At 33.3% G+C, this 19,643-nt stretch overlaps 1 protein-coding gene and 1 non-coding gene across 9 annotated transcripts in view; one reads left to right on the forward strand and one right to left on the reverse strand.

Moving 5' to 3' along the window:
- Positions 1-19,643, forward strand: part of Osbpl9 (oxysterol binding protein like 9) — a 141,634-nt gene that overhangs the window by 86,957 nt on the left and 35,034 nt on the right. For 4 of the 8 annotated variants that reach the window (XM_005326081.5, XM_005326080.5, XM_005326082.4 and 1 more), the window contains 4 exons: positions 15,117-15,212; positions 16,166-16,213; positions 17,399-17,428; positions 18,345-18,395. In XM_005326081.5, coding sequence (XP_005326138.1) covers positions 15,117-15,212; positions 16,166-16,213; positions 17,399-17,428; positions 18,345-18,395 — 225 coding nt within the window. Of the gene's footprint in view, positions 1-9,374; positions 9,444-15,116; positions 15,213-16,165; positions 16,214-17,398; positions 17,429-18,344; positions 18,396-19,643 lie in introns of those variants that run through there. The other 4 variants (XM_013358926.4, XM_005326079.4, XM_078026245.1 and 1 more) reach the window with 2 other exon arrangements.
- Trnat-agu (transfer RNA threonine (anticodon AGU)) lies at positions 8,240-8,311 on the reverse strand. The gene has a single exon. It is a non-coding gene; the product is annotated as a tRNA-Thr (tRNA).

The following is a 19,643-nucleotide window of genomic DNA, read 5'->3' on the forward strand; positions in this document are numbered from 1 at the left end:
CCCAAACTAACTTGGTTTTGTTTGTTGATCAAACTGTATAACTTTTTAGATGTGTTAAGGAAATTAAAGACAAATCAAGTAATTATTTACTAGCATCTCATTGGTGAAGCTGGGAGGTTTTTTTTTTCCTCATAGTTTTAAGAGTTTTTGCAGTGAATTTTAAAGTTGGAAATTCTCAATTATTTTTGAATCTTCTCACAAGACATTGCTTATATTAAACTGAGTAAGTGAGAAAGCTCTTTAACGATTAGTATCAGCATCTCTGATTTACTTAGAAAAAATAAATTTTAATACTTTTATTTTTGGTGTAATGCAGCAAGAGACTGACTGCTTCAATAAAAATGCCATATTTCCTTTCCTAATCCTGGAAATTGTTAAGGATGCTGTTTGTTGTTTGTATGTATATGGGGAGGGAGATGGCTTTATACATCACTAAAAACTCAGATTTTTAGTCTGAGTGCTTAAGTGAACAGCAAGAAAGATAAGAAGTTTTGTTTCCAAAAGTGTCCCGAGTTTGGTTTGTACAGGAATGAAGTACTTGAAATGCCCTTTAGTATTATCAGAGGCTGCAAAGATCATTGGTCATATCCATTTGGTATTTCCAAAGTTCTAGGTGATATGCAGGTTTTTTTTTTTGTTAAATATGAAGAGATTGTATTCAGTAGTAATTTAACCACTCAGCCATTCCCAGTTGATTTGAAGATCAGCAGGGAATTTAGTTGAGTGCAAATTTGGTCCATCTATGAAAGAGCATTGTGATATAACCTGATTGAAAAATCATGCAGTTGTCTGGCTTACAGGCTGTTGATTGAGAGAGAGGATGATGACAAGAAAATAATTTATAATCATGCTTTTATTCTACAAAGCAAATACTAAGATGTCCCCTATATGTTGAGTTTGTTAATATCTAAACACTGTAGACCAATAATTGATATTTATGCCAATGATTTTGATATAAAGGAAACATTTGTATGATTAATGTAATGTACTTACTAAAATTTTGTAAGATTTTCAGTAAAAGTTTAAAACAAAGATTGTTAGGCTTGAAAAAAATAGTTCTTAGATTGAAGATATATTAAGCAAATAGTCCCGTTTAAATATTTTGATGAATTGTGAAGTTCTACCTCCAGAGATATAGTTATTTAAAATCATTTTCCATCTTTGTTTTCTGTGACCAGTCACCAGGTTCTGTTCGCCTTGGTAATGTCTTTTTTTTCCTAGATGATAAAGCTTTAATTTTCCTTCATCATCTCTCACCTAGACTTCTGGAAAAATCTTCTGACCAGTCTTTGACTGTACTTTCCCCACTCATCCTTTTTAATAAAAAACAAACCTGACTGAATCGCTGCCATGCTTAAAAATATTTTTGATTTCCTGTTGTTAAAGTCCAGCTGTTTCACATATCTTTCGAGGCCCTTCACAATCTGGTCCCAATTCTGTTTTTCACACAGCCTTGTTAGTTTACCTGGTTGTATCTCAGGTAGTAGGCCATCAGGTCTTGCTCAACATATGGGCATCTATCTTCCTTCAGAATGAGAGTACTCTTGTCTTTTCAGTGGCTACTACAGTATTTTGTTCATGTCCCTGTATTACAACTTTCACTAAGTTGTTTATTTTGCTCACATGTCTTGATTTTTGCATTAGGCCAGAGATCAAAGGTTCTTACTCATCTTTGTATCCCCAGCACCTTTGTCCCTAATCAAGTGCTTGGTTTGCTGGAATAGAAAGGTGTGATGATACTGTTCCTCACCTGTCATAAGAGTCACAGCTGAAACCCCTATAACAGAAGACAGATTTTAAGAAAAAAGCATAACAGATGTGTTTATTTAAAAGTTTTACATGTTAAGAGGGCCTTCACAGTGAATACCTAAAGACCCAGGGAAAACTTTGTTTATGTGAAGAATAGACAGCTGTGTAGAATGTGGTTGAACAAAAAGGTGTATGACCAGTGTAATAAATTGAATGAGGGAAACTCAGTAAAGGCCTGTGTAGTCATTATCATTCTTTTCTCAGTATAACATTCCTTCATCCTGGGTAATGGGGAAGGACCCCTTCCAAAATGAAGGTCAAATAAGGTAGGTCAGAGGTATCTACACACAAAGGTGGGGGTATATTTCTAGGTATTATAGCTGGCTTTGGGAGAGAGGTTCTAGTTTCTCTGGCCTACCTTGTGAAAGAAAGTATAGCAGGAAAAAAAAAAAGGCAGGAGAAGTTTAGAAAGATATGCTTCTGAGATCCTTGCAGTGTTCTTCAGTTGAAAGAGCCATATTTTGGGATTTTTTTTTTTTTTGGTTCCAACAGAACATAGTAGGTGTTTTAACACATGCTTATTATATGATCAAAATATGAGAAATAATAATATTGTAAATATGCAAACTTTTAACTCAGTTGTACTGGCTCAGTTTTTCCTTGTGAAATAAAGTCTCCCAGGTCACTAAAGTTCTTGGTTACCAGCAGACTGGAAAGACAAGGGACTGAAGTAGGTTTTAGAAACATGTTATAAATGGTGGGCAGATTCTGAACACCCCTCACCTCTAAATATGTCCTCTAATATAGTTGAAATAATGTTAAGAGCCATGCTTGCATAGTTTGGTCCCAGTGCACTGATTTTATCACAGGAAAAAGCTTGCTAAGTTGTATTGTAAGAGAATTCAGGGCAGTTACTTGGAAGGCATAGACATAATAGTCATTCAACAAATATTTGTATCATGAATGAATGGTGAGGTCCATCTGGTACCTGCATGCATGTGCTTGAGAGACATTGTGCACACTTCCTGCGTTAAAGTTTACTTATTTCTGGAGGCACCTTTTAGAACTTGGCTTCATTACTATATTGATTGAGGAACTTATTTTGTTTTTTCTAAAATGTGCCACTTCAACCAAGTTATTCTGCTTTACCCCATTGTTTCTTTGCATTCTCTGCATTCCTGAGAATGTTTTTTAAATCTGATTGCTTTAGTCTTTCTCCCTTAGTTTCTAGGTTACACTAAATGGTCGTTGGCTTGAGTTTGAACATTTTTTATCATACCAAGAGGATGTGGTCGCAACTTACAAGTTCTTACTATCTTTATTTAAATTAAAATAATTTTTCTAAGATGAATAAGTAGACCCCAGAGGTATTTACTCTCTGGGTGAATAAGGTTGTTTACCTGGAGATACTCCTTTCACAGAATCCTAAAAGTGGAAGAAATCCTAAAAGTTAATTCAGAATTCAGTCTCTGTTTTTTTCCCCTTCTCTTCTCTTTTCTTTCCTTTTTTTTTTTTTTTTTTAAATAGTAGAAGTAGGAGTTTCCGAGAAGCCAAATGATTTGTTCAGAGTCACACAGGAAGACCCTTACTTTCTAGGACTTAAGCCTAGATGATGCTTGCTTTTTTGTTATATCTAGAAAGTGTCAAGGTGCTGCTCTGGTGGATCTGCATGTGTTGCTTCTTGAACCCCAGTACTTTCTCCAGTTCAGCTACTAATTTTGATTTCCTTCAAAGTCAGCATCCAGATCTGAAAAATACCATCTTATGTCTCTAAAAGAATATTATTCTTCATTTGGTCTTTTTTTTTTATAAATTTTTTTAAGAGAGAGAGAGAGAATTTTAATATTTATTTTTTTTAGTTTTCAGTGGACATAACATCTTTGTTTGTATGTGGTGCTGAGGATCGAACCTGGGCCGCACGCATGCGAGCGCGCTACCGCTTGAGCCACATCCCCAGCCCCTCATTTGGTCTTTTTAAAAAATATTTTCTTAGTTATACGTGGGCACAATACCTTTATTTTGTTTATTTATTTTTATGTGGTGCTGAGGATCGAACCCAGTGCTTCACATATGCAAGGCGAGTGCTCCACCACTGAGCCACATGCCAGCCCTGGTCTTGTGTTTTTTAACCTCTCTTTGAGTTTATACTAGCCCTTCAGTCTGGGAGTATATCTTTTCTGGTTATTCTCCACTTTCTTACAGATTCATTTTCTGCTTTTTGTTCTATGCTCCAGGAGCCTGAACTTTACAGCCTGTATCACCCGGTGTCCTTTGTCCTTAGGCTTCTGTTTGGGTTTAGTCAATGGGAGGCAGCAACAGAAGATGGAAGGTTAAAAGAAAGAGAAACTTTGGAGTATTTATTGCCACTGCTCCTTCCCTGCTTTGATGCAGTTTTAGCAGTGACTGTCCTACAGCTGCAGTATACACTGAGTAGCTCCTCCTGTGATTGGCCCATGATAACATTATTCCTTGCTACTTCAGAATAGAAGTAGTAAAGGCTTCCTGCTGCTCCCTTATTCCTGGGGTCTTTAGCATCCCTTGTTTCCTTAGCTCTGCAATCACTTCTATAGTCACTTTATTAAAGAAATGTTCAAACACTTCATCTGATAATACTGTTTTCTACCATGGCTCACTGCTGTAATATTTCTTCCCCATTTCTGTCCAAATCCTGCACTGTCAAATGCCACCTCTCAGAAATCTTTCTTATTCTTATAACTTTCTCCTTAAATCTTCTAGTGCCTTTCTTTTATCATTTATTTTACCTTGCTCAAATCAGTTATTTGTAGACAGATGTTTATGTGTTCTAATAGATTGAAACTCTTTTAAGACAAGATCACTGTCTGCTTCACCTTGGCATTCCCAACATGGCCAACATAGAGCCATAGTCATAGGAGATGCCCAATGAGAAAGTAACTATTGTAACACTGAATTCTATACCCAGAGTAGTATGTATAAAAATGTGCTCCTAAGATTTGGCCAGAGAGAATGAGCTTTTAGAGGGATGAGATGATTGTCATTGCCTGATCTTCCTCCTCATTGTACTGCAGTTTATTTCCATATTTTTTCCCTAATCTTTCTTTTTTTTCTTTAAAAATTTCGTTAGCCATAAAAAATTCAAAATTCATACTTGTAATGTAGTAAATCTTTTTGTAATAACTAAGTGTGTGATTTATGATTTTTATCATGAATACTCTGGTTTATAATCTCCGAGAACTTATAGTTCTTGGATTTTTTTTATGTTTAAATAGTAATACTGGGTTGAGGATGTAGGTCAGTAGTAGAGCACTTGCCTATTGTGTGAGTGTTTGGGTTCAATCACCAGCACCACACACAAAAAACAAAAACAAAAACCTGTCAGGCAGATTGCAATTCATTCTAGTTCTGTTTCAGATCATCTTGATAGGTTTCTGACAATAATTGAACTAAATCAGGGAAATTTCATATATACTTTTAATAACTATCAAAAATGTGCCTGTGTTTTCATGCGACATTCATTGGCAGCTAAAATCAGATATATAAAAACAACTTTGACATATGTAATTTTAAGGGATAAGGTGCCAGAACACTTGTAGAACCACCTGTTCTTTTCAGTTCAGGATTGTTTTTGTTTTGTTTGTGTGAAATATAAGCCTTGTTTTAGTCTGACTCCTTTGTCATGTTAGCTCTCCTCTGGCATTAATTTGTTGATTTGTTATATTTGCTGTAAAGAGATCTAGTTTTGTTAGATAAATCAGGTTTTGTTTTGGAAAACATAATCAAATTTCCAACAAGTATTATGCTATGAGAATTCTGCAGTTATTTCAAAGCTCGAACTAACTACTAAAATTCTCAGTTTAAAGATTTACATGTTTAATTTTTCCTAGTTGTACATAGACTAGATTACCTGGAAACTTTCCTAAAGCATTTATATTTGGTAGTTGGTTAAAAACAGACTTTCTAAAGTCTTTTAATAGCTGTTAATCTGAGGTTGGGGAAGGGAAGAATGTATTTTTTTTTTAAATTCCATACTAGTAAGCTACTGAATTTAATTTAGATACTAGAATGACATAAGAAAGATTTTGCAAGTAGCCAGATCAACTAAAGTGTCTCAGAAGAAATGTTTTGGTTGACTGCCAAATACCACATGGTCAAAACAGTACTTTGTTAGGTGATGTGATGTAGTAGATGTTTTTGTTCTTCCTGAGATTGCTTTCTTGAATGTTGAGTCATGCTCATGTTGTTGGCAGGAAGGGTGTGGAAAAAAAGTTAAGTATTATGCTTTGTTTTACTGGCCATTTTTCTTCTCACCATTTCATTTATTTCAGTATAGTGGTGATTGCTAAGTTTTAAGTACTTTTTATTGCCTTGTACTTTACCTTTAAATGATGTTACAGCTGGGGCTATGGCAGGTCACTTGCCTGGCACACCTGAATTTTTTTATACTACATTTTATACTACATACTTGGAAAGGTTTTTGAGCACTGTCAGTATTGCTACATTTATTTCTTTAACATATTTTTAAAATGTGTACTTAGAAAAAATTAAACATGAATATAAATAGTAGAAACAAAGAGTCTCTTAAATGCTTCCAGTCCTCAATCCCACTGCTCTGGAGTAACAGCATTTTATGTTTTGGTTCATGTTTTATTTCAGCATGTGGTGTATGTGTGTGTGTGTAAATAACCTTTTAAAAATGTATCTTCTAGTGTATAACAAATAGCTTTTAAAAAATGCAGCTTTAATATTACTTGTGTCTCTAATGTTATGTAACTACTCATTATCAATAGAATTCTGGTATTTTTTTTAATTTCTATAGTTTGCTTTCTGCATTCAGACACTGTAAACTCATATTTAAGATTTTTTTCTTTAAAGATAATTTGCTGTATCTGAATACTCAGAATCTTAATGCTTTTCATGATATTTATATGTTGAAAATGCCAGTTACATTCTTATGATAGAGGGTAACTTTATTGTCTAAATGGGGACAGTTTTGAGAGTGAAGGAGGCTGCTAATAATAATTTTGCCTAGATAGCAGGCATAAAGACTGTCCTATGCAAACATGTGTATGGTCATCCTATTTATAGATTTTAAGTTTTTGTTTTGTTTTGTTTATTTAGTTGCTTTTTATACTGCTTTGTTGAAATAAACTGGGAGAATCTTTAAAAAAAAAAAAAAGCTACCAGTGATTTCAATAGAGGAAAATGCTACAAATCTTCTGTTGTCCAGTTGCTTGAGTAACCAAATCACTTTATGGAGTCAATGCTGTTTTTTGTTTCACAAGTCCAAGGGTTATGTAAGAGTTTAGCAATAGGTGAGTAAGAGTAAGAGTTGTGCTAAGACTTGGTGTGATGATTGAAATTCATGAATTTTAGCTAGTGTCTGTACCTGATTTCTGTTTGGCAAAGCACCCTATTTCTGTCACATTTATTTTTTTTTTTTTTTTTTTTTTTTTTTAAAGAGAGAGTGAGAGAGGAGAGAGAGAGAGAGAGAGAGAGAGAGAGAGAGAGAGAGAGAGAGAGAGAGAATTTTTTTTTAATATTTATTTTCTAGTTCTCGGCGGACACAACATCGTTGTTGGTATGTGGTGCTGGGGATCGAACCCGGGCCACACGCATGCCAGGCGAGCGCGCTACCGCTTGAGCCACATCCCCAGCCCCTCTGTCACATTTATAAGAGCAATTCAGATTTGTTAGTAGATTTCTAAAAGACAGAAACAACTACCTATAAACTGTTTTCTTTGTAAATTTAAATCAAAAAGCAATTCTAGTTTTTCAGAGATGATAGTCTTAAGGAAAAAATAGGCTTTCTTTATACTGTTTGACTCTTGGTTTTCAAGGTAATAATTTTAGGTAAAATAACCAATACTTTTCTGTATCTCATATTGGATATTTTTTCTCATCTGGTTTCTAGACAGCATTTTTTTCATCACTTGTTTTGTCTTTTGCTCATACCTTATTTTATTACTATCATTATCTATTATCTTCAGAGTTCATCAACTTAACGTTTCATTTCCTATTTAAGGAGACGCTAAATACAATTTAACTTAGTGCTTTTATCCTTTTCTTGATTGTGTATCTCTGAAAAATTGCACATGGTTTATAGTATTAGCTGATTTTTTTTTTTTTTAAGTTCAACCAGTATCCTTTGTGACTTTTTTATATTAAACACTGTGTGGAGTTTGGGATTATAGTGGTGAATCTGGGTGATCTGAGACTCCAAATTATAAAGGGAAGTAGAATACCTATTATTGTATTACTTTACACATATTTTCCCCATTTCATCTGCCTAGAAACCTCAAATGTTTTTTGTTATTATATTATCTTATTCTGGAGAAAATGGAGAAAGAAAAAGTGACTTGGCTAGAGCACACAGGTAATTTATTAGGAAGTTGTAGACTCAGCATGCAAAACTAGATCAAACCTTAAAGCTTGTGCACATTTTTATTTTTTTAAATGTCTATTATTTAGTTGTAGATAGACACAGAACCTTTGCTTCATTCATCTATTTTCAAGGGGTTGCTGAGGATTGAACTCAGGGCCTCACAAGTACTAGGCGAGCGCTCTACCACTGAACCACAACCCCAGCCCTTGTGCTCATTTTTAATACCTTAAACTCCTTGAGGCAATTTTCAAGTTATGTTTTTGTACCCTTATGTTATAAGAACTCTTTTCAAATTTCATTGATTTAATAGAAAAGTGTAATGTATTTGAAGCCAGAGGACTAGGTTAGAATCCCTGTTTAAAAAAAAAAAAATCTAGCTGGAAGATTTGAGTAATAACCAATATCTGTCTACTATGTTGTGATGATGAAAGGAGAAAATGTAAAGTGTCTAGCAAGATACCTAATACTATAAAAAATTTTAATAGGTATCCATGGTGAATCCATGGTGTTAAGACTGCTTACTCAAATTATGGGGGGGGGGACCTCACTTTTTAGGCATTCTTGGAAAACCCAGCAATTTTTGGTAAGATACCTAGAGCTACCGTGTTGATAATAGAGAATTTAATTTGAAGCCTTGGATTGTCAGTACACTGACTTAATGGAAAGTACTTCTCTGAAGGTACTGTGGAGAATATGGTTTAATACTAGGCTCAATTTTATGGACATTTTAAAATTGATAATTTTATTCCAAATGAACTGATAGTTGAGTATTAATCTTTACGATTAAAATTAGGTAGAAATTTTTTCCCTCAGAATTTCTCTGTTATCTTTAATTCCTATTTTTCCTTTAGCTGAAGTGGATAAATCTTAGGGATAAATAGGGATTATAAATGTTTCAAAATGTTCAGTTATCTAGGGAAATCACAGATTAGCAAGCCTCACTTAAAATTGTGATCTTGTTAGTATTTCTGATTTTTTAACATACGTTTTTCATCATTAAACCAACTTTTAAGACATCTGATAGGGAGACAACATGGTTTTATTTCTTTAAAAATTTAATTTGCTAACTTAAATTTCAAAGGGACAGAAAAGCCAATGAATTTGGCATAATGTTTTGTTTTTTAACTTGTTACTTGCTGCTTATGTACCTGTTTTTCCTCTGTATAGTTACAGATTTTCTCTTTATTTTTCCTTTACTTGATTATTGATTCAGACTCACAGTATGGTAACTTTCTATTCTCTCTTTTCCTTACCTTTATGGAAGATCAGTACTACACTTGCTTTTTTCCAGTCTTCTGGTATCTCTCCAGTTCTTGAATTTTCAAAAATAATTGTAAGTGATTCAATTGTAAGTATATCCTATACTTCTTTCATTAGATGAAAGCTTATTTGTGATGCATGTCATCTCAAATTGCTAATTGTTAACAGAAACTTTCCAAATAACTTATATTTTAATCAAAATGGCATTCTTGTAAAGTTATCATTAAATATAAGGTATGTTTTTTTTACTAATTTCAAGAAATCATCTACTTTTATTCATATCCATGTCATTTATTTTTTACTGAGGCTGTTTTCTTTTGTATTTTATCTTTGTTGAATTTTTAAGCTATTTTTTTTCTTTTACAGTTCTACTGACAGCTTACCCTGTTTTCTTGTTATTCTAAAGTTTTTTGAGACTTACAGTATTTTCCTTCCTCTTTTTGCAACATATTATATATGTTTTTTTGTCCTGTGATTAAGAGAAAGTACTGCAGATAGAGTACTTAATTCTTTTAAGTTTTCACTGAGAAGTAAGATTTGATATGAAAATTCTCACCTGTTATAATTTTATCTATCTATCTATTTATTTACTTATTTATTGGTACTGTGGATTGAACCCAGGGGCACTTTACCACTGAGGTAGTTTATTTTTTGAGGTGGGTCTTGCTAAGTTGCTAAAGACGGGCTTTGAACTTCCCACCCTCCTACCTGTCTTAGCTCCCAAAATAGCTGGGATTCCAGGGGTGCACCATGGTGGCTTGCTTGTGAAATTCTTTAAACAATATTATTACTAAGCCTTCCTGTTGTTACACAAGTTAACCATAAATTTCTTAATTTCCTGATTCTGATCTCAAGAAGACCCTAAATGACGTTTACTTCCAGTGTCATTTCTCTTCCTCTGTTAACAGGAATTACTTTAAAAGCTTTTACTGCCTGTCTCAAAAGTTGTCTCCTGTGAAGTTTTACTTAAGGGAGTATCTCTCCAAAGCAGCTTGTACTTCAGGCAGTTTTAAGGACTTCCCTTGTAGTACTCACTCTCTCTCTCTCTTTTTTTAAGTATACATTTTAAATAGTGTTTAGTGTCCCAGCTAAAGTAATTTATCAGGAATTGATTTAATTTTTACTGATTTGTTAGCTTTTAAGTCCTTTCTGAGAAAAGCGGTTCCTGTAGATTGGGCTTGACGTTTTTCTCTCTATATGTTAAACTGGATGTGTAGATCATGACTGATAAAGAATTATCTGTTATTCACCATGACTATGTATTTATTTTAGTTTTCTTTATTTTAAAAATTTTTTTTAATATTTATTTTTTAGTTGTAATTGGACACAATATCTTTATTTTATTTACTTATTTTTATGTGGTGCGGAGGATCGAACCCAGGGCCTCACATATGCCTCACACATGCCTCACACATGCTAGGTGAGCGCTGTACTGCTGAGCCACAATCCCAGCCCCTTAGTTTTCTTTATTAGCAAAGAACTCTTGAAAGCTAGAGACTATTTTGCTTTTAGTATATTAACCCATAAGTGGGGTTTTTTCTTTATATATATTTCTAATTTTTATGATTAGATTGAAATTTAATTTCTATGGAGATTTTTCTATCTCAATTTCTTGTTAAATGAAGAAAATTTGTATTTATTTCCCTATAATTGCAGTGTTTAAACTGTAAGTGAATCCCTACAGAAATTGTCACTTTATAGGCTATGACACAAATTAAGGAGCAATAACCTCTTTGGTCCTGATTGCCAACAATTTAACATAATCACTTCAGTTAACTGCTGAAGAACATGGATAGAGGAGAAAAGAAGGGAGGGAACAGAGAAAGGAAAAGAGAATCAGAACAGAAAGGCAAAAGAAACTAGGGGAAGACTGGTATTGTGATTGACAGTTGCCAGATGCTGCAGCCAGGCTGCATGTGTTCATTTAACACTGCAACAGTGAGCTAGCACTGCAGGATGCAGTGATGACTGAATGGTACATGCCTGCCCTTCATATAATCTTTTAGAGAAATCAACCATTAAGTGTAACCATAAAACATGACCAGAATATTAGAATGTATATCTGCTGTCAGACTACTTGATCTCAAGAAGTGTGCAGTCCTTCCCTGTTCTCAGTTCTTTTAAGGGGAAGACAGAACACCCTCAGTGTGATAAAGGATTGTATTAGTCCTGTTTAAAAATAAAACTCCATTGAAAAGAATTATTATGATTAAATGCAGTGCCTCAGTGTTCTAAATGTTGAATGGAAAGAGGAACAGATAATTCAAGATAATTTTTATGAAATAGTCTCTATTATCTCAAGAGATTCAAATGAAGACTAGAGACTCAAAGACATTATAAAAGTAACTTCTGTGAATGGAAAGTTAGAGTAGGTGACAGATAATGAAACTTGTGATACTTTTTTTCTAGTACATTCTTATTAACAGTTTAATTATAAGTTTTTTTTGATAAGTTTGTATATGTTATCAGTTGTAGAAGAGTTAAAGGATTTTCTTTTTGAGTACATGCAGAATTATGGATTACTATGCAAAAGAGGTTAGGCCAATTCTGATAACTGTCATTATGAAACTTTCCATTGTATATTACCTGAAGAAAAATGGTTTGAGTAGATCTTTGAATATTGGATATTGAAAAGCATGGAGATTATTCTTAAAGTAAAGGAAAGTTTCGGAAGACTATTCAGATTCAGGATTGAGAGGAGAGATGAGTGAGGTTCATATATGATTCTAGCAACATCAAAGGATCATTTTTAAAGAATTAATTATAGGATTCAGATTGAGGTAATGTAAATTTGTTTCTTTTTATTTCCTGGAAGATTTTTAATCTAATAGTGATTTGTTCAATAGAATATGTTAATCAGACTTTTATAGTGGTAATTCTAAATGGTTTCAAAAGGGAGTCTTAAAGTTTATATTTCCCCTCTCACGTAGATGCCTCACCTTTTCACTTATGAATATGTTGTTGATCTTTTAAAATATTTAGCAAGAATGATGTATGTAGCTGATTTTAGTTAAATCATTGATAATCATGTTATAATATTCTGTGAAAAACAGAATAAAACAAAAGCCAGGCCAAGCATTCCTTCTAATTTTTCTGTAGCATGATAACAGGGAAAGAAATAGCTCCCTTCTACTATAATATCCATGAAATGTTATATGTTTATCTTTCCTTTTCTTCATCTTTATTATACTTGACAAATCAAATGTTTCTAATAGAAAGTTCTTTAGATTATCTATTTAAAAAATGAAGATCTTTAACCAAATTTTATAAATATATCTAGATTGTGTGTACATTGTTTGTTATGATTTTTTTGTTCTTAAACTGCTTTTTTCATATATAATATCACATATATACTGGTTCAAGCAGTTTTTTTTTTTACATATATGTGAAAAAACGAATAGGCAGATTTATTTCCTTTGAATTTTGAAAAACAAAAGAATTACAAGTTGTTTTTTTTTTTTCCTACCACATTCTTAACAGGACTTAGTAAAATTCTAAGTTTTGGCTCAGAATCCAAATTTTAGATTGAGAATAACAACAATAGCAAGAGTAATAATTGATAGTGTTGGCTGTCATTGTCTTTGGCATATGTAATAGCTGCCGCAATAATAATAGGAGGAGGAGGAGGTAGAAAGAAGACAGAAGGTTAGATAGAGAGCCATGGTGCCTTTTTAGGGCCTGAGCCAAAATTAGAAACTAGGTTTGCCAACCCACTGTCCTTTCCATAAGACCCAACCATCTCAATTTGTTTTGAGATAATGGCTGTGAAATGCTTTAATACTATTAATAGAAGTGTTATATGTGCAAAGATGAAGTATTGCTGTAATATAAACTTTAACCTCGGTTTACTATATTGTGGGAAATGTGAAAATGAGCTCATCTAGAATCAATTTTTTGATTGAAAGAGAAGATAAGAAAAGGTCAACTTTGAGATAGGTATGCTGAGCTGTTCCTCCTATATTCACCCATTTAGTATACGGAGTTATGTAGTTGGGATAGGACTCTTTATTTATTTTTTTGGGGGGTGGGTACGGGGGATTGAACTCAGAAGGTGCTCTACCACTGAACTATGGGAGATACTACAACCCCAGTCCTTTTTTTTTTTAATTTTAATTTTAAAATTTTTGAGACAAGGGCTGGGGTTGGCTCAGCAGTAGAGTGCTCGTCTAGCACGTGCAAGGCGCTGGGTTCAGTCCTCAGCACCACATAAAAATAAAGACATTGTGTCCAACTACAACTAAAAAATACTTAAAAATTTTTTTTTTGAGACAGGGTCTCATTAAGTTGCTGAGTGTCTCGCTAAGTTGCTGAGGCTGATCTGGAACTTGTGATCCTTCTGCCTTAGCCCTCAAGTCCCTAGGGCTTGTGGGGTGTGCCACCAAGCCTGGCTTGGGTTAGGATTCTGGTAGTAATATTTCCTTATCCTATTCCCCTGCTTAACTATGTGACAACTGGGCATGCCTATTTGGTAAGCTGATAATGTTGTTTTCTTCAACTGTTTTGTTCTTTTTTTTTTTTTAAAATGATTGTTTTTTTGTTTGTTTTGTTTTTAAAGAGAGTGAGAGAGGAGAGAGAGAGAATTTTTTTTTTAAAGAGAGAGTGAGAGAGGAGAGAGAGAGAGAGAGAGAGAGAGAGAGAGAGAGAGAGAGAGAGAGAATTTTTAATATTTTTATTTTTTAGTTCTCGGCGGACACAACATCTTCGTTTGTAGGTGGTGATGAGGATCGAACCGGGCTGCACGCATGCCAGGCGAGCGCGCTACCGCTTGAGCCACATCCACAGCCCCCTGTTTTGTTCTTTATATCTAGGATTGATGTGTTTTTCAGGCAGAGCTGATTAAGAACCTTTGAGTGAAGTTAAAACATAGAAATTCATGTTCTCCTGGAATTTAAAGTTTATGTGACAAAAAGTAGAACATACCATGGCTGAATTTTTAAACTGAGAAATAAGTGGGTCCTCTAAATAAGTAAACATTTACACCATGTCCAGAGTGTAGTGTTCGTGCCAAGGGTGAAAGTAAGTAGGGAACTTAATTAGGAGAGAAGTTTTGTCACTTTCATTTAGAAAGGGGCATGTTAGAAGAAGCGAGGATTTTAAGGTTCTTTTTAAATTTTTAATAGAATAACTGTAAAAAAGGAATTTTTAGTTGTAGATAGACACAATACCTATATTTTATTTATTTTTGTGTGGTGCTGAGGATGGAACCCAGTGCCTCACAAGTGCTAGGCAAGTGCTGTACCACAGAGCTATAGTTCCAGCCCCTAAGGTTCTTTTTTAAATAAGGGAGATACAGAGCTGATGGAGAATGTTAAGGAATGGGAGAACTAAACAGTGAGAATATGAAGTTAAGATTAAGGGAATAGAGGAATGTACTGAACAACAACAAAAAAATGGGTAAATAGTATTCTAGGTAGTTTTTATGTTTCTTTAGCTAAGTCACTGTTGTTCTTGTGGTGAATGAGAGCCAATTATGGGTTGTTGGTTAAAAAAGTTGATTCTAAAGAGCAGGTTAAATCTTCATTTGGCCATTTGCACATGTAATTGATGAGACTAGAGTAGCACTTGAAGCTGAGAGGAAAGTTGATGTGTCATTATTTTTGGAGAATTTAGAAAACAAATATTTCTGTAAAAGTACTATTTCTTTTTAAAAAACAAAATGTTTTCATTTATGAAGGTTGAAATATTTTGTTTTATTAAACATTGCTTGGGTACTGCTAGATTTATTGCAAATTTTATTTTTCTCTAGGGTTTGGATTCAGGATTTGTTCCTAGTGTCCAAGACTTTGACAAGAAACTAACAGAGGCAGATGCTTACCTACAAATCTTGATAGAACAACTAAAGGTATGACATAAGTTTATATATTGAATTGATATAAAGACATAATGTTACTGAGTCTGATTTTGAGTAAAAATTCTTTCTTGCTATGAATTTATAGTCCTCATATGGTTCTTCAGCAGTTTTAAAGCTGACTTCTATATTGGTAAAGAGCATATTTACATAATGTGCTTTTTGGTCATTAAGGAAAAGGTAAATATCTAGATGTAATTAGAAGAAAATAAGACTTGGCTTATTTTACATTCATATTCTGTTTAAAATTTCTATGAAACTGGTAAGGTTTAGTGGCTCAGTCTCTCAGACCTTTTTTTTTTTAATTTTAGGGAAAAGTGTAGGCGAGACAGCTTAGATATCTATCTTTTATCATTGCAGAGTAAATTATCTTATTTATTTACTTATTTGTTTGTTTATTTAGAAAATTCAGATCTAGGTTTAATGTTATCTTCCTAGGTATTCCCTACACCCATCTTCAGTTCCCAGTAGATACAAATAAGATAAATAATTAAACTGCAATTTAGGGGAATATTGGTCTCCAAGTAATTGGAAGTTTAATTATACTGCTTGAAAAGATTAAAAGCAATGTTCCACTATTTACAAAATTATTTTAATTTCTACTTTAAAATGAATTAAAAGCAGAGGTCTTAGGAAGAAAGGGAGTGTTGATAAACTTGGGAGACAAAGCAGACAGAGCAGAGTTTGAATTGATATTTTAAGTTCTTAAGAGTGGTGTGTTTTCTTTGTAATTCTACCTGAATGATTGACTTTTACTGTTTGCAGTCAATCACATGATGGAACATAACTTAATACAATGCCAAAAATATAAGCTATATTGAAAATGCATATACATCTCTATGGAAGAAATATGTTTAAGAATTTTTGCTTCTGTGTTTAGGAACTGTATACAGTGCACTAAAGTGGATTGATGTTATAACCTGTTTTTTTAATTCTTAATCCTGTAGCTTTTTGATGACAAGCTTCAAAACTGTAAAGATGATGAACAGAGAAAGGTAACTTAAATCACCGTGATTTTGACTTTAAAAAGCCTTTTGGAAAATAACAGATACACCAATCAGTATTTTGACTATTATGATAGTATTATTGACTTATTGTAATAGTACTGTCAGTGAACCTTATGGGAATTTTCTAGTGAGTTTTTGTTATGGTTTTGTAATTAAAAGATTAGTATACAAAACTTTAATATTATTCCTGTTTTGTAAGTTCTCTCATATATAATGTGTTGAAGGTGGAAAGTATATTTTATTAAATATACATATGGTCACTTGAGATACAAATAAATAAACGGGCAAGAATTGTCAGAACAAACAACTGACATATAAGGAAACATGCTTTAATTATAGTTCTACTGTTCTTCCCATCCTTGGATTTCTGGTGTCTACTTTGTAGTTTGCATATTGTTTTCTCTTTTTTTTGGCGGGGGTGTGCTAGGGATTGAACTCGGGTGCACTTAACCACTGAGCTACATCCCCAGCCCCATTTTGTATTTTATTTAGAGATAGGGTCTCACTGAGGTGCTTAGCACCTTACTTTTGCTGAGGCTGGCTTTGAACTCACGATCCTCCTGTGAACTTGGCCTCCCTAGTACTGAAATTATAGGCATGTGCCACTGCCTCCAGGTTGTTTTCTCTTTTCTAAATTAGTATTTTCCCTCTCCTGGCTAGACTTCTTGATGCAATATTGTTGTTATTATTTTCCCTTTTTTTGACTGTATCCTTACATTTGACCCTTTAAGACTTGTTAATAGTAGTGACTCAGGTTCTAATTCACCTACCGTTAATTCTAAATTTCATCAGTCCAGTCCACTGTCATTTTTAAAACAGTTTTGGAAAGGATAAGATGATTCTGCAAGAAAACATTTTAAAATTACATAATGAAACCTACAGAAAAAAAATCTTGTATTCAAAAAAGGAATTGAAAGTTTTATATTAGTCTTACAAATCTTGAATTGAATCATATGAATTCCATTTAAGACGGTTTAACCAAAAAATGTCTTGAGTTTTTAATTTTAATGTTCTGTTTAGATTTAAAAATATAATCAAGTACTTTCTTCATAATTTTACATTTGCTTAAAATAATGAATACATTTCTAGTAAAATTCTTTATGACTAATCAGCAAAAACAAACTAGTATATTTATATCTCTAATTATTTTTGTTTAAACTTATTTTTTCACAGAAAATTGAAACTCTCAAAGAAACAACAAATGTAAGTTATGTGTTTGATAAACTGACTGTATTATAAAGTGCTGTATATGTTATCTCTGTATTAAGTTGCTGATATTGATAAGAACAATTGAGGCTTTAGTTTTTATGGATTTTTACAGGGATGTTTTAAGAATTATATTAGCATCCAGAGGAATTTAAACCAATAAAATAATCCCTGTAATTGAAATTGACTTGATGTACCAATTTATCTATTTCTGGTCTTGCCTGAGATCCTTGGATAAAAGGTAATATTCATTCACTAGTGTAGGTTGAGTGAGTATCTCTTATACGAAATGCTTGGGACCAGAAGTAGTTCTAATTTGGGGTATTTTGGATTTGAGAATATTTTTGCACAAAATATTATTGTATCAAGTATGGAATTTTATACTCTGGCATCCTGTCAACATTCAAAAAGTTACAGATTTTGGATTTATTTTTTTGGGGGGGAGTGGAACTAGGGCTTGAACTAAGGGGCACTCAATCACTGAGTCACATCCCCACCCCTATTTTGTATTTTATTTTAGAGATAGGGTCTCATTGAGTTGCTTAGCACATCACCATTGCTGAGGCTGGCTTTGAACTCACGATCCTCCTGCCTTAGCCTCCTGAGCATCTGGGATTACTGGAGTGAGCCACCACACCCAGCTAGATTTTTTATTTTTAATTTTTGGATTAGGAATGCTCAACCTGTGTATATTCTCTTGTAATTAAAATATATTGAGATTCGACTTATATAGTGTACTAGCCTTCTGACATTACCTGACAGACTAATCATGGGATATCCTCAAGAGGAGGGCATCTTTTATATAGTATAGACTTTCGCATTTGAACTGATTTTTTTTGTATTTTTAAGCTTCAACATTATGCAACCATTTTATTTAAAGTAAGATCCTAAAATCCGTGTTTTGTTTTTATAGAGCATGGTAGAATCTATTAAACACTGCATTGTGTTGCTGCAGATTGCTAAAGTAAGTAAATTTACTTTCGATTACCTTCATGTAATGGATTCAGAAATTCTAATGGCATTTTCCTTTTAATAACCACAAAACTCAAGTTCCGAAATACTACCTTTCTATGATAAACTGAATTGTGGAGTTACTGATATTGAACAACCGTTTTGTTTGGATGTTATCTTACTTATGTGTGTCTGTGCTGGTAACACTTTTTCTCAGTGGTTGGGAAGGGAAGGAACATGTTTGAATTACTCACCCTTTCTTTCCCTTTTACCCATTTTTATAGCTTGGAACAAGGCCATCTTGTGCAAAATCTTTTTCAAAAGTTTTTTTTTTTTTAGAATATATAAGGGAATTAAATTTTAGCAGTCATTTTTCTTATCCATAATGCAGAAAGAATATAATGCAGGCATTTTAAAAATTATGTTTGATATAGGGGGTTTTTTTTGTTTTTTTTTTTCTAGTATTGAAGTACATCAATGAAACCAGTGCTCTAATTGATGTTTTTACTCATGGAACAAAACATATTCTGTATTATTGTGGGTTAAAATTTTTATGTATATTGTCTGCTTTTCGGAAAGATTTACTTAAATATTGATTGCCTAAAATTCTCAAAAGAATTTTTATTTTTTGTGAATGAGCTTACTTTTTACAAAAGATTTTCCCCTTGTTATTCCTACCTATTTTTATCCTGCAGCTAAAAACATAGGTAGATAGCTCAGTGGCCAGGTTAAAAATGATGTTTATGTGAGTTTTTCCATTGTTGGTCTGCTTTACTTACTCAGTTACACATAGATGTTTGTTCAATTATGGAAACTTTTTTTCTGAGCATTGTTATTGATGCAGTGGGATAGGGCAATCAGTTTTTGTTTGAGTAGTAATGATATTATGCTTATAGGATAAAGGGGGAGTGAATTGTCATTTTCTTTTGAAGCCAAACTCAACACTAGCATACTTAAGTGTCAGAACTTAGGGCTTGCATTCACCTTATAGGTATTCTTGACCACTATGCCTGCTTCCTATATGTCTCTAAACTTTTCATCTACTTTTGTGGATCAGAATCTATTCTGAAGCTAAGAAGAAGGGAGGATAGGGCTGGAGGTATGAAAGGAGTAAGATTTTTGGTTTAGTTTTTCTTGGCTCTTGAATTACATGGGTGAATGCAGGCCTACAGTTACCCAAAACCTGTACATATTTAAATAGTAAACTACACCAAAAGTGTGTAGTTGAATAGGTATTTTAGGGCATTCATATTTCCTTCTC

The sequence above is a fragment of the Ictidomys tridecemlineatus genome, chromosome 11, assembly GCF_052094955.1.
Source record: "Ictidomys tridecemlineatus isolate mIctTri1 chromosome 11, mIctTri1.hap1, whole genome shotgun sequence".
NCBI classification, from domain to species: domain Eukaryota; kingdom Metazoa; phylum Chordata; class Mammalia; order Rodentia; family Sciuridae; genus Ictidomys; species Ictidomys tridecemlineatus.